General features: G+C 38.0%; 2 protein-coding genes across 2 annotated transcripts; both read left to right on the top strand.

Moving 5' to 3' along the window:
* Positions 1-1,849: 1,849 nt before the first annotated feature.
* On the top strand, positions 1,850-4,826 carry LOC117598330 (uncharacterized). Its single transcript, XM_034308272.2, has 4 exons — positions 1,850-2,011; positions 2,229-2,685; positions 2,790-2,866; positions 4,567-4,826. Exons 1-4 carry the CDS (start codon positions 1,850-1,852, stop codon positions 4,633-4,635), a joined length of 765 nt encoding a protein of 254 aa, XP_034164163.1. The 3' UTR covers positions 4,636-4,826.
* Positions 4,827-9,259: 4,433 nt separating this feature from the next.
* Positions 9,260-12,916, top strand: LOC113538826 (transmembrane protein 179). The gene is made up of 4 exons (XM_026934231.3): positions 9,260-9,632; positions 10,404-10,541; positions 11,153-11,231; positions 11,359-12,916. The coding sequence occupies exons 1-4, from the start codon at positions 9,331-9,333 to the stop codon at positions 11,539-11,541; spliced, it is 702 nt and encodes a 233-aa protein (XP_026790032.1). The 5' UTR covers positions 9,260-9,330; the 3' UTR covers positions 11,542-12,916.
* The last annotated feature ends 1,064 nt before the right edge of the window (positions 12,917-13,980 follow it).

Here is a 13,980-nt window from a genome sequence, read left to right as displayed (position 1 = left end):
TTGTCTCTTCTGGTTCCACATCTCCACACAGCATGGAGTCTGCATGCTCCTTCATTTGTTCCCCCTCTCCACCACCTGATGAGAGGAGACAAGAGGAGACCAGGGATGAGGAGTGTGACTCGCTGAGCGACAATCACATGTCATATAAAGCTGTTACCCAGTGCTGTTCTCGTATCACTCTGAATATAGGGGACCCCCCAAAAGCAATGCTCATCAAAAGCTCGAGCAGAGAAAGTGTAGATGAGCTGGTCATCTCTGAGAGTGAGTCTAGCTGTTTTTTGTGGTTTGATTGCTTGTTTTCATTAAATGTCATACTTTTTTTCTATCTATAATGTTTCTAATTTAGATGGTTTTGATGATGTTTTGACTGGTGCAATACCAGGAAATCCTTTAGATCCTGCTGAGAATCACACGGTGGATGTCACACAAACAGAGTATAGGTATTTTAACATTTTAAAGGCCTCTTGTTAGGCTCTTTAAATGGTTACAGAATCTTGATATATTGCAGTTTGCATTAGATCAGTGTATACACTGCTACAAGCAGTATTACTGTATATAAGAACAGCCATTATGGACCATCACAGCTTAGACATTTACCCCTTAAACTCTTGGCTTAATATACAGTTGTTAATCTTAAAGCATATTATTCAATAACTACTATAAATTTAGTAGCTACAGTGAAACTGTGCAGTGAAAAATAGAAGAGTTGTGTTGTTACACTTACCTGCTCATTTATGCATTTATCCAATCAGCCAATCAGGTGTCAGCAGCACAGTGCATGAAAACATGCAGATCCAGGTCAGAAGCAACAGTTCATGTTTACATCAAACATCAAAATGGGAACGAATGTGATCTCAGTGACTTTGACCATGGCATGGTTTTTGGTGCCAGATGGGCTGGCTTCTGTTGCATTTCTAGAGACATGCAACACTCTCCAGAGTTAACATACATTACACAAAACATCCTATCCAATTTCAAAGAGCCTGTACCCACTGTAGCCTTAAATTCCTGTTCTTGGCTGACAGGAGTGGAACCTGATGTGGTCTTCTGCTGTTGTACGCCAGTTGCCTCAAAGTTTTGTGTGTTGATGCTTTTCTGCTCACCATGATTGTAAAGAGTGGTTATTTGAGTTAGTGTAGCCTTCCTGTCAACATAAACCAGTCGGGCCATTCTCCTCTGAACTCTCATAAGGTGTTTGAACCTGTTGTGTGTGAAAATTCCAGGAAATCAGAAGTTTCTGAAATACTCAAACCAGCTTGTCTTGCACCAACAACTGTACCATGGTCAAGGTCACCGTTTCCCTATTCTGATGTTTGATATGAACATTAACTAAAGCTCTTGACCTGTATCTACATGATTTTATGCACCATGCTCATGCCACATGATTGACTGTCTGGATAACTGAATTAATAAGCAGGTGTATAGGTGTTCCTAATAAAGTGGACTGTGTAATCTAGTTCATTTTGTGTTCATGTTCTCACTCTCCAGTTTCTTGCAAATTTTTCACTAACTGGTTTGAAGGACTATCAGTTAAGAGTAACATGCAATGCACTTCTCAAACGAATTTAATTTTGAAGAGTACCAATTTAACAAATAATGGGTTTAATAAATAGTATGTGTATACTTTAGGCAAATAATACAACTGTGATATATGTTTTGCCTTTATATATAAAATCTACAGCAATAAGGACAAGCAAACAGTGCTGAATAGTGCTGCGATCCCTGTGGATGGTGACAATTTTTTCATTCCTGATTTTGGTGAGCATTTGTATTTACTTTTCTAATAATACGACCAGTAAAAGTGTTTGCTGGGTGTACTTCATAATCTCACCTTGTCTTTATAGAGAAAATGATTGATGATTTGGTCCAGGAGCCACATTCTGAGAGCATTAGGGCAGAAGATGAGAGGAAACAGTTCAGTGTTTTATCTTCTGAGAGCGCTTATTGCCAAGACTTCATTTGTGATGAAGCAACTGGATCAAGCAGCTTTTTGGACCTGAAACCTTTAAGAGTGAGTGATAGCTGCTCTGTGTTAACAGCTTAATAACATTACAAATAATGAGTCATTCTTTAGTGCTGTACTCTCTGATTGCCAGTCAGTAACTTCATTTAATTCATCATGTACTATATTAATTTGTATGGACTACAACATGTATAACAACTGTATGAATTATCCCCTATTGAGTGGTTGAGGTTTGATGAGTAGCCTTTGCCCTTTCTGTATTCAGAGAACATTGCCTTACTCTCCAGTTGAGAATAGCCTCAGGTCCTTCAGTTATGATCCCCAGGATGCCATGGACCAGCCGGAGATCCTCACCTCCTGCGCACTTACTGAGACCATGCAGGACCTCCATGAACAGAACCTCACACTGAAGGATGGGGAACCCAACCAACCATCATATTTAGCGTCTAACAGGAGCTCCATTCTGGTAATGGATTTTAACCCTGTGAGGCGTGGTTCTCGTCCTCATCCACTATTTCCACTCAGCCCTGCTGAGAAGACCAAAGACAAAGCAGCCAGTGAGGGCAGAAATGCAGGAATTAAGGAGGTAGTGTGTTTTAGGACCACGTCAGACCGAGTGGGTGACTGTAAGCTGGGCAGCTGGTGGAAGCAGGCTCTGGAGACCAGAAGAGCCTCCACAGGACTGCTGCCTGCTATCGAGCAGGTCCCTGCTGTCACAAAAGGTTATACTTTGCTACACAAATCCAATCAATGCCTGAAAGACTGATTCCATTGTTTAGGGTTTTGTTTAACTCTACTCTACTGAGCTTTCTTTTTTCCTTCCTAGAGAAAAGACACTCTCTTGTTCTGGGATGGCCTCAGTCTCATGGGCTTATCAGAGGATGCAAACAAGAGGTTAAACAGGTAAGAAAATGTCATTTATAACTGGTATTAGAAATGACAATGCACTCCATCTCTCACAGTTGATGTACATGTAGAAAATGAGGGAAATATGCATCACCCACACAGTGGCAGTGTTGGATTAATGTTCATATTATGTATTTCATCCACATATATAATATAATGTGTTCAAATCCATATCTAATGATACTGCATCTATGCAACTGCTTAATCGTTCAATTTTACTTCATTGTTTATTGAACCACTAATATATTTTTTTTATCCAGAGAATATGCAGTATAATAAAGAGTGCTGTATATTCTAATAGGGATAATTATACTGCTATACTGGACTAATATAACCTCATTAAAGCCTTTGGTCCTGAGACATGTAGAATGAAAATGGGAAATACTGAATAGCTAAAAAAAAAAGTAAGAATGTCCACCATATCAGCAGTCAAATTTTGATATATTCCGACCATTTATTTGGAAAATAACCAAATTTAGGGACAGAGATGTTACTCTTAATTGAACCACTGGTCTATGGAGGTGTTTTGAGATCTTTAAATAATGTGCTACTAATTTTGCACACACACACACACACACACACACACACATACATACATACATACATATATATGTATGTTTGTCTCGCTATCCTTGTGAGGACATCCTACTGATATAATTACCAATACAGCTAATTAATACTACACCTATATCTAAATCTAACCCTGACTAAATCTAAACCTCAGTAACCAAAAGGAAACCTTTAGGCTCTTTTAGCTTTTAAAATAAAAGCTGCAGTTTGTGTAAAAAGAGATTTCCATATGGGGACCAGCCAAATGCCTCCACAAGGTCAAAACTATCAGATATTCCTGCCATTGTGGGGACATTTGGTATAAAATGTAATATAAAAACATAACCCCAACACAGACGCACAGTTAGATATTCAGTAGGAATCCATGAGATATAAATTACAAAATAGTTCATTAGTATTAAAATTTCTACTATTTATTTATAATACTGATGCTGTAACTCTACTACATGACCTTGTTCTTGAGAAATCTAAAACCATTTAGAAATGCTGAAATATTTTATGTTCACTTTTTTATATTTAAATGTTTACTGATATCCATGATAAATTGGCATCCATAAGTGAAACTGCATGATGCATGACTCCATGTGATATCAGTTTGATATCACATGGATATCATTTGTCAAAGAGGGTAAAATAGCCATCATTTATCAAATCCTTTACTTCATTTCCCGTACCTCACTGTAAAGGGCTGCTTGCTGTTGTGATATGTCAGCATATTTTTGAAGGAAAAAGCTGCTATTAGAGCCTTTCATCATGGACTCTATTTGCTGTTTGACTGCCCCATAACCTCAGGCATAGATTAATGGGATCAGGATATTTTGGATCTGACTCCACCCACACATACACAGAGGAAATGAATTGCAGCACAATGTGAGCTTCATAAGCAACATAAGCTTACCTGATTGTAGATACCTGTAAATAATGAATCTCTTAGAAATGCCATGATAAAACCCTCACATGCCTAACTGTTCATACATGCATAAAATTCAGAATTATATGACCTGAAACAGACATATAAATATTTTTCACTTTCTTCTTGACTGCATGATTCGAACAATTTAATGAAACCCATGTTGTAGAAAAGTAAGCCAATTTTAAAAACCTGATGAGGTAAATTGTGTTTTTAGGCTACGAAGGAAGAGTCAAGCAGCAGAAAACCTAAAGGAAAAAGGGGCAAATGGGTCAAACAATCCTGAGAGAGAGAGAGAGACAGAGAGAGAGAGAGACAGAGAGAGAGGATTCAACATCATAGATGAGTGAGGTTAAAAAAGATTTCAAGTTCTGATTACCTTACTGTATTTCTGCCATGTTAGATATTTCACATTTCTGTATGTAGATTAAACATTTGAAAATTGCATTTTAATAAAGAGACTATATTAAAATCTACTGCCTTGTGTTTGTATTGTTTTTTTAAACTCTCATGACAAATGAATGCGAATGAAATGTAATGATTCTGGGTCTATTATACGTAGCTTAATCATGTCACAGGTGGTGTTCAAATTCACAAGTGTCAAAGAGATTTAACATGTTTACTGTTCTATAATTCACAATTCTGATTTACATAGTGTCCTGTTTTTTTTCTTTTCCCAACTGACAAGTCCTGCAGCTTCAACAAAGACAGATACACCCTTTGTGCACTGTACAGCAATCAATAATTCACCCTGAGCAATTAACATTAAAAAACATTATAGGGTTCTGGTTGGCCTGTGTGAAACAGTTCCATGCAGACAGACGTAGGAGAAAATGATCATGACTAAATCACAGATACATATACTGTATATATGAACAATAGGCAAAGAATTTGGGTGCCTTCTTTATTTATTTATTCATTCATTCATTCATTTATTAGAAAGCCTGCCATATAGTGTCGTATTGTAGAACTCTGATGAAATGACTTTTGAAATCTATACTTTTGATCTGGAAATACTCACTGGTTCCTCACTGGTTCCCTGAGCATACTGTGTAAATTGCTCTTAAGTCTGGTTCTACAAACAAGATCCACTGGTCCACTGTTCAGAATGTGATGCAATGGAGATGCTCATTGGCTCATTGGCAAGGACGCTTTTGACTGATCCACTGTCCCAGTTTTTAATGTATTCTTCTGTGAATACAGACTCTATGGCATATGGACTTCTGGCAGACTCAGGTATGCTTTCCCCCAATTTGGGGTGTTTCACAGTAGTCTACATCTATAATGTGTATGCCTGTTACTGGATATCAAAATTGTATGTGGATAAAGCAACAAGCCATATGTGTCCCATAGCACTGATCTTGGCTGAAAATGTACAATGGTACAGTAAATGGTATGGTAAAATATTCACCCCCTACAACCTGGAACTGAAATGCACTAAATTGGGATTATATGTCATGTTTCTACACAAAAAAAAACATATTATTGAAAATGATGGGGGAAGAATGGGAGAATCAATATAGTTTGCAAAATTATTTACATTCTTGCTCATCATTATGCTGGTTGTCCCAGTTATCCTTTCAGGAACACAGACCTTCTCCTCCTTGACAATGCAGTTATCCTCACCCACTTTAGGATCATTTGTCTGTTGCTTAACTTTGGAAACCCTTAGGGCCTGAATTAACCTCTTTATATATATATATATATATATATATATATATAATTTTTTTTTTTGATTCTCTGGGTTTGTTTGAGTAGCTACGAACCATTCTTTTTTTTTTTCAGTACAGCACTCGCCTCAAATTATATCCAAATTGTTTTCATGACCTACCCCTGATAATATGTGATTGGCTAACAGTTTTAATTCCAGCCAACAGCTTAAATACACACCTAACCTGATACCTAAAATGGCGGCTTTGGCCAAGTGCATTACAGTCTAAAGTGTGTTATTGCCTTAAAGGGACAGGAGCCTATCAAAGTAAATATTCACTAAAAGCATTGCTAGATTCCCTAGTTGAAACTGCAACACATGCACATACACCTACTGCTCTCTCCTTTTGGCCATATGGAGACTTCCTTGTAGAGCATAATGCAAAAAAAATGAAAGCATTTAAACTTTAGATGACCATGCATGTGGTCCCTTCAAACTCCATTCTGTACTGCGTGCATATATTTGAGTTTGTTTAAAAGCACAGCAGTGCAGTTTCCACAAATTCTGTGAAAGCCTCTTTACTATACATTTCTGGGCTGGACTTGTAACCTATGCTACAAACCCTGACAGTGTGAATATACAGTATGTCATTCTATGAGATCAGAATGATGGAAATACATTGTGGTGATGGGATTACTGTTATTTTCTGCTGGCAAGAACAAGTTCACAGAGTAGCCCTGCACTGTGCCCTTAAAGATGTAAAGCCTGTCTCCTCCTCCCTAATGTGTCTTTTTAGCCTGGTAGTATAAATGGGCTTGTTTTCTTGGTTGAGATGTTGCTAATCTACAGTATCCCATTAAAAATGGATGAACTCCCTGATTCTGCAGCAGCCTCCAATGCGGCTGCTCTGTCCTGCCTCATACATGTCTATACGAATACAGTTGAACTGAAATGATTGAATTGAACTGAAATGACTGTCTCTTTTTCAGGCTTGGTAATACTAACACACAGGTCAGAGAGTGCAATATGCATTGTGTGTGTCTCTGCAGATGTTCAGACTTCTGCAAAGTGTATGTAAAATTGCAGTAGGGTGAGTGGGCTCTTTAAACAAATTCTGACCAGAACCAAATTTAAGATGCTATGGACACAAAGACAAATTGACTCAGACAATGACTCAGACAATCTAATCTATTAGGGTGCTAGAATGAGCTGTAAATAGTTTGTGCAATTTGTGATATTGATGAAATGACAGACCATAGAAATATATCTGCTACTGCTTTTTTGTTTTTCTCTTTTTCTTGTTTTGCCCTTTCTCTTTTGACTTCCTGATTAGTAAGTCCTCTTCATTTTGTGCATGTTCATTTATACAAACTCACACAAGTCACTAACAAGATGGAGCGTTTCTGTGACTTATGGGGTGTTGGGTGTTGCTGCCTTGCCTCGTCTTTAGCTATGCTTTTGATGGAGCCCTGAATCAGTTACATATTCCTCCCTCTTATGGCACCCTCAGTCCCACTTCACTATCCTGCTGAAAAATCCAGTATAGTCTGTATACATCTACCAGCTTCCAAAACAACCTGGTAAACCATCTTTGCCAGCTGGTAAATATTGGTAGAAAGGAAGCATTTTACAATTACCACTACTAATGCTATTTTTATTTATTTATTTATTTATTTATATTACTTTTTTTTGCCAATTACAGGGATAATTTAAAATAATAATAGCAATAATTCAACAAAATACAAACAAGACAGCAAAATACAGAGGAAGGGATATCACAGACATCATACACGGAATATATGACTCAAATGAAATATTACAAAAAAAGGGGGGGGGGGGGGGGGTCACACAACTTCATCTCTACCCTTCCATGCTAGATTTTTTATTCCCAGGGATAACACATGTTCCGCCTCTTCATCTAGATATTTAAGAAAGGGGTCCCAAATCCTATGAAACTTAAAGGGTTTATCTCTTAGCGCTGTGGAGTAGGTTTTGTTAGGGATAAGTCCCTTAGTGATACTTATCCACTGGGCCACTGAAGGGGTTATGCAACAAAATACACTTATGAGCACAATGTAGCAATATTTGCAAGCGCTGAGGACCTTTAAAACCATAAGGAAGTTCCTGTGTAAAGCCCAGTAGGCAGATCTTAGGTCCTAACTGCAGAGGGCAGGAGAAAATTTTCTTCAGTTCTAAGAAAACACCTGACCAGAACTGTTGGACCTTGAAACACTCCCAGACAAATTATTTTTAAAAAACACAACAGTAAGGCAAGTAGAAAATCTCAAAATGTATCAATTTATTCAAGTAATAATGAGCTGGAATATAACACAGATACATATAAGATCAGTTTGACCTGCTGGGCCTGTGTTTTGGCAGCTGGTAGCTGGTTTTCAGCAGGGTAACAAAGTAATTCGGTTTCGGTAACTTTTAATGAAACACATCTGTTGCTTCTTCCTATTTAAAGAAGCAAAAATGCATATAAACATATTCTTGATTTGTAGAATATGTAATGTGATTGGAGTATGTTCTCCTAATGTGGCGGTTTAACTAAATAAAGTATTATTTCATTATTAGAATCTGCAGAATACAGTAACTACTATATAGCAAAAGGTTTGTGGACACATGACCATTGCCATAAAGTTGGAAGCACAGGATTGTCAGGGATGTCTTTGTATGCTGTAGCTTTAAGATTTCTCTTTACTGGAACTAAGAGGCCCAAACCTGTTTCATCATGACAATGCAACTTTTCACAAAGCGAGCTCCATAAAGACATGGTTTGCCAAGGTTGGAGTGGAAGAAGTTGAGTGGCCTGCACAGAGCACTGACCTCAACCACACTGAACACCTTTGGGATGAACTGGAACACTGACTGCGCCCCAGGCCTCCTCGCCCTACATCACTGCCTGACCTCACTAATGCTCTTGTGGCTGAATGAGCAAATCCTCACAACCACGCTCCAAAATCTAGTGGAAAGCCTTCCCAAAAGATTATTATAACAGCAAAGGGGGACTAAATCTGGAATCTGATGTTTAACAAGCACATATGGGAGTAATGATCAGATGTCCACAAACTTTTAGCCTTAGAGTGTACTTTCTTCTATCATCATTAGGCTACTGTGTTGACAAACAACACAATCAGCATCATATATTGGAACCACAATTGGAAGAGAGTATCTTGTGCTTTAAAGTGTTATTTCTTGCACAAACGCGCTCTTTATTACCTTTTTTTTTTTTTCATTCTGTTGCTGTCCTCCCGTCTCACGCCAGCGGAGTGGGACTGCGCATGCGCAGCAGCGGTGCTCAGCTGCCTGAGCGCGAGCCGGGTGAAAATGGCAAAAAACAATTTTATATTCACGCAGTGCGTCTTGTATTTTTTGGCTTTCGTCTTTGGGTTTATCGCGGTAGTGCCTCTCTCGGAAAATGCTGAGGACTTCGGAGGGAAGTGTTTGCTGTTCACGCGGGGTATGTGGCAGAATGAGAACATCACGGTGTCCAAGCAGCGCTTCATGGTGGAGGAATGGGGACCGCAGTCCTCCTGCAGCTTCATCACCTTCGTCGGCGTGGCCTCCCTCGTGCTGGCCGCTGTTCAGGCCTGGAGACTGCTCTTCCTCATCTGCAAAGGCCATGACGAGTGAGTCCACCTCCTGTACAGTTCATGCTTTTCTACATCTGCTTTTCTACCACTCTTAAAATATGACTGGGATGGATGCAGTAGGGATGTTAGGGATGCAAGATATGGATGGACAAAACACCAGATTGTAAAGAAACTGGTGCACTAGTGAACACATAATGTGACTAAAGATGGTCTTGAAATATTTCAACCAATTATGTTTGTTTGCTGGATACCCTGTGTACCGTGATTCATCAAAACACCCACAGGAACATCTGGAGCATCTGTGATTGGTGCTCACAGCACACAATAAAACATTTTGTTACTGAGATTATATGCACATAGTAGTAAAAACATTATTGTAAAAGCCAGTAATGCTGAACAAACAATGCATTATACTTTTATAAGTATGAGGGTTGATGGTTTGATGGTTATCTCTCTTCATAAAAAGGTTGCACAACAGAGTAAGAAAGCGTTTAAATACATTTTGTTATTTACAGCATCGTTTATGCCACAACAGATGAAGCGCCCTAATCTAGCATACATGAACCTAATCAATATGCAGCTGTTCAATATTGTTAAGGTTATATGTGATGGCAGCACAACAGCATCAGACTAATACATCAGTGACAGTGAGTGAGAACTTGGTGTGGTTTCTATTGTTGGACATAATGATTGAATAAGTCACAAAACACATCTGTTATTCTATAAGTAGCCTAATTTGCCTTCTTTCACAACCAGACCTCATATATGTCCTGCAGCTTTCTGAACTTTTGCTTAATTTTCCCACAGCTCCATATTTAATGCCTTCTTGAACCTGCTGATCAGCTTGTTTGTGGTGTGCGCTGTGTTCCTGTCCAGCACCATTGTGACTGTGGGCTTTAACCTGTGGTGCGATGCTATTACTGAGGGGGGCAGCATGCCCAGCAGGTAAAAATACTGTATAAAGTGTATTTCCTCAGGGGACTCTAAGAATTTAGGGCTGCAATGATTACTCGACATAATCGACATAATCGAATTATGAAAATTCATTGACATGGCTTTTTATAGTCGGCATATTGTTTGCATGATCAACTTCAAAACTCTTTTATAATGTAAGTGAGCATAAGCCTCTATATCTAGACTGAATGTGGTACAGTACTGAAGCCAGAGGAGGCAGTGGAGGCGCTGTTCTGTTTCTCCTTTCAGCGCTGTGCTCAGTGATGTTTTCAGTCAGTCCAGCAATGACGAATATAAGGAAATGTATCATTTAAACACTAGTAAGGTTTTCAGATGTTTTCATTTTCATTTAAATGAAGACAAGAAAATGACTTATTTTACATAAACTTAAAGCTTGCTTGACAAGGCACTGCAGCATTAGTCAATAAATATCTGGTATTATTATGAGAAGCAGAACTGGTCCAGTTCAGCTCCAAGGTCTTAAAGATTGATCATGTTTCACAGAACACTACTGCATAAATATGAATTTTAATCTTTCAAATCTAATGTAGTTTCTATGAATGGATGTCAGTAATGCTTCTTCACTTCTTTTCACATTGTAGCTGTGAGGATTTACAGGACACTGATTTGGAGCTGGGGTTAGACAACTCTGCATTCTATGACCAGTTTGCCATTGCACAAGTAGGTTTGCTCTGAATTTATTATACATTATCAGTAGCACTGAGTTTAGCACTTACTTTTTGTATACCATATTAAGGGCTTATTATTTGTTTGAATACAAAATACATGCCACTATGTACCCCTTTAGTTTGGACTGTGGGCTGCTTGGTTGACCTGGTTGGGTATCACATTCATGGCCTTCCTGAAGGTCTACCATAACTACCGTCAGGAAGACCTGCTGGACAGCCTGATCCATGAGAAGGAGTTCCTGCTAGGCCGTTCCTCACGCCGCTGCTCTGACATACTGGATAAGAAAAGTCCCATGATCTGATTCTCTCTGGGAGCACAGCACTTGGTCCGATTGTCTGAATGTGATGATCTGAGATGAGACGCAAAGCTGACGTGCACTGAAATGAATAGTATTTCACGGTTCTTTTTGCCACAAACGTGTTGGACACACACTGTTAATACACCTAACACAGCTTCTTGACAGCCTGGCTATCATCTGTGGGAGGCTGGTAAAACTGAATGAAACATTGACATGTACGTGTGTAAAAGACTGCCTGCAAGCTTTCCCCAAAGACTTCATTATTTAAAAAAAATCTAAAGTTATTAATTTTTCTTTTGTTAACTTTTTAGACAGTGCTAAATTATAAATACTAAATTTCATGCACTTTTTTTGCTTAGCTCTCTCTGGGGCAAAAAAAGTTAAAGAAATTTAGAATTTTTTTTAACATATCATGAAGTGGTTCCTAAGATTGAATGGTCTTTTTGTGAATTTTGTGGCAAAGAGAACCTTGGCTCATTTTTAGTCCCAGAACATAGAGATGACCACAGCTTTTACAGTTATACAGGGGCTAAAAATGTAAATGACTGTAATAACTCTATAGTGCTATTAAATTATTGTGAACCCTGTTTACGCTACAATTAGTATAAATATTGCACATTTCCAACAAGTCTTTCTATTACCATTATATCTAATTGTACTTTTACTCCATTAACCACAACCTCAAATTTTGGGTACAAATTATTATACTGTATCTGTTATAAGGCTTGAATTCTGTAATACGAATCTCATTAGAGTGCTTGTGAGAAACTCAGATATAAATTAGAAACAGTTTTTCAGTTAGCGTTTTCTATATACAGTATTTAATCTATATTGGTTTACAGTAAGTATCTCTTTCCTTGGGTTCTGTTCTTACCATTTCATTATTATCTATATGTATATGCATATACAGCAAGTGTGATGTATGTGAAGACGCGTACAACCATATAGGCAGTTCAATATGAAAATATGTGCTGCATTACCTTCTTGCATCTTCTAATGAAAGACCATGGTGGACATCTTAAATCATACGACATTTTCCAAATGAAACAAAATGGGTATTGAAGCAAAAAAGGGCATACAGTTGCACAGTGTGTAGTCTTTCTGCATTACTTTTTTCATGCAATGTATAAGTATTTGCCACCTGAAATCTTGCTGCATGCTGCAATAAGTGTGTGTGTGCATTTTCAATTTAATCGACTTAAAAACAGAAAATAATTATTTTGTAACCTCAATGGCATATTTTTAGTCTGTGTGTTTATTAATTTAGAAAATGCATGAATATTGATTTGAGCATATCTTTGCAACCTGTTAAACCTTTGTCCTCCATGTCCCATAGAAAAAAAAAACATATTCCATATTAACCGTGTCCTTGTTTCTTTTTATGTTTGCAGTTTTGGGTGAATTAATCTTGTCATTATAGATAATCATAACATCTCCTACTTTCCAGATATTCCAGGTATTGCTTATTGCCCAATATCTGGAAACTATAATCTCGCAGAGCTGTGAGTAATTTTATCAGTTTATGTAGTCAAACATCAAAAACTTTCACTGATCATTTAAAATATGGGATAGGAATTAAGAGTAGATCTACTTTGTTTAGATAAAATTTTTCTTTTATGTTTTTGACAACTGTGATGTAATTAATTATCCAATTACACTTTGAGCTCATGCTCTATTCTCTAATACACTAAAGACCAAAAGAAAAGTGTTTTAGTAAGGTGTTAACCAGCTGCAAGCCACCAGAGTAGCTTCAATGTGCCTTGGTATAGTCTCTGAAACTGTACTGAAGGGTACAGTTCTTCCCAAAAAAATTGGTATTTTGATGATGGTATTGGAGAGTACCACGCTGTCTAAAATCTCCCATATGTGTTCATATAACTTATATTTTGTAGGTACCACTGCTCAGACATAGGTAGTGAACAGAACAGAACAGAGCAGAAGTCTATAGAATGCATGAGAAAGTCTCCTTGGAAGTTATAGAGGGATAAGCACCCAATTACAAATTGTGAATAATAAAGAAATATGATTATAAATATAGGGTTACTTTAAATGTATGATGAGTGCAGTTTTAAAATGAACAACTTTAATTTTTTTTATCTACCCCTGAGGCATGCAGGATGGCATGTTGGTGCAGTGGGTAGTGTTCCCGCCTCCCAGCTCCAGGATCCCTGGTTTGATACTGAACGTAAACCTGTGTCTGCATGGGTTTACTCTGCTCTCTCTGGTTTCCTCCCACTGACCAAACCATGCCAGTAGGTGGATTGGCTAAGATAAATAGTCTGTAGTTGTGAGTGAATCTGTGTGTGCATGGTGCCCTGCAATGAAATGGCATCCCATCCAGGGTATATTCCTGCCTCACACACAGTATTCCTGGGATAGGCTTTGGATCCTAAAGTGGTTACTGAAAGTGAGTGAGTGAATAAAACATGCAGTCAGTGAAAT

This window comes from Pangasianodon hypophthalmus, chromosome 10 (genome assembly GCF_027358585.1).
Source record: "Pangasianodon hypophthalmus isolate fPanHyp1 chromosome 10, fPanHyp1.pri, whole genome shotgun sequence".
Classification (NCBI taxonomy): Eukaryota; Metazoa; Chordata; class Actinopteri; order Siluriformes; family Pangasiidae; genus Pangasianodon; species Pangasianodon hypophthalmus.
The sequence above is the reverse complement of the archived record's forward strand: the minus strand, read 5'-3'. Positions and strand labels throughout refer to the sequence as shown.

Excerpts from the sequence above, each read along its gene's own strand:
- LOC117598330 (XM_034308272.2), top strand. The coding sequence starts at position 1,850 with ATGATTGATGATTTGGTCCAGGAGCCACATTCTGAGAGCATTAGGGCA. Across the intron at positions 2,012-2,228 it reads TGGACCTGAAACCTTTAAGA|AGAACATTGCCTTACTCTCC; the intron begins GTGAGTGATAGC and ends TTCTGTATTCAG. Across the intron at positions 2,686-2,789 it reads GGTCCCTGCTGTCACAAAAG|AGAAAAGACACTCTCTTGTT; the intron begins GTTATACTTTGC and ends TTTCCTTCCTAG.
- LOC113538826 (XM_026934231.3), top strand. The coding sequence starts at position 9,331 with ATGGCAAAAAACAATTTTATATTCACGCAGTGCGTCTTGTATTTTTTG. Across the intron at positions 9,633-10,403 it reads ATCTGCAAAGGCCATGACGA|CTCCATATTTAATGCCTTCT; the intron begins GTGAGTCCACCT and ends ATTTTCCCACAG. Across the intron at positions 10,542-11,152 it reads GGGGGCAGCATGCCCAGCAG|CTGTGAGGATTTACAGGACA; the intron begins GTAAAAATACTG and ends TTCACATTGTAG.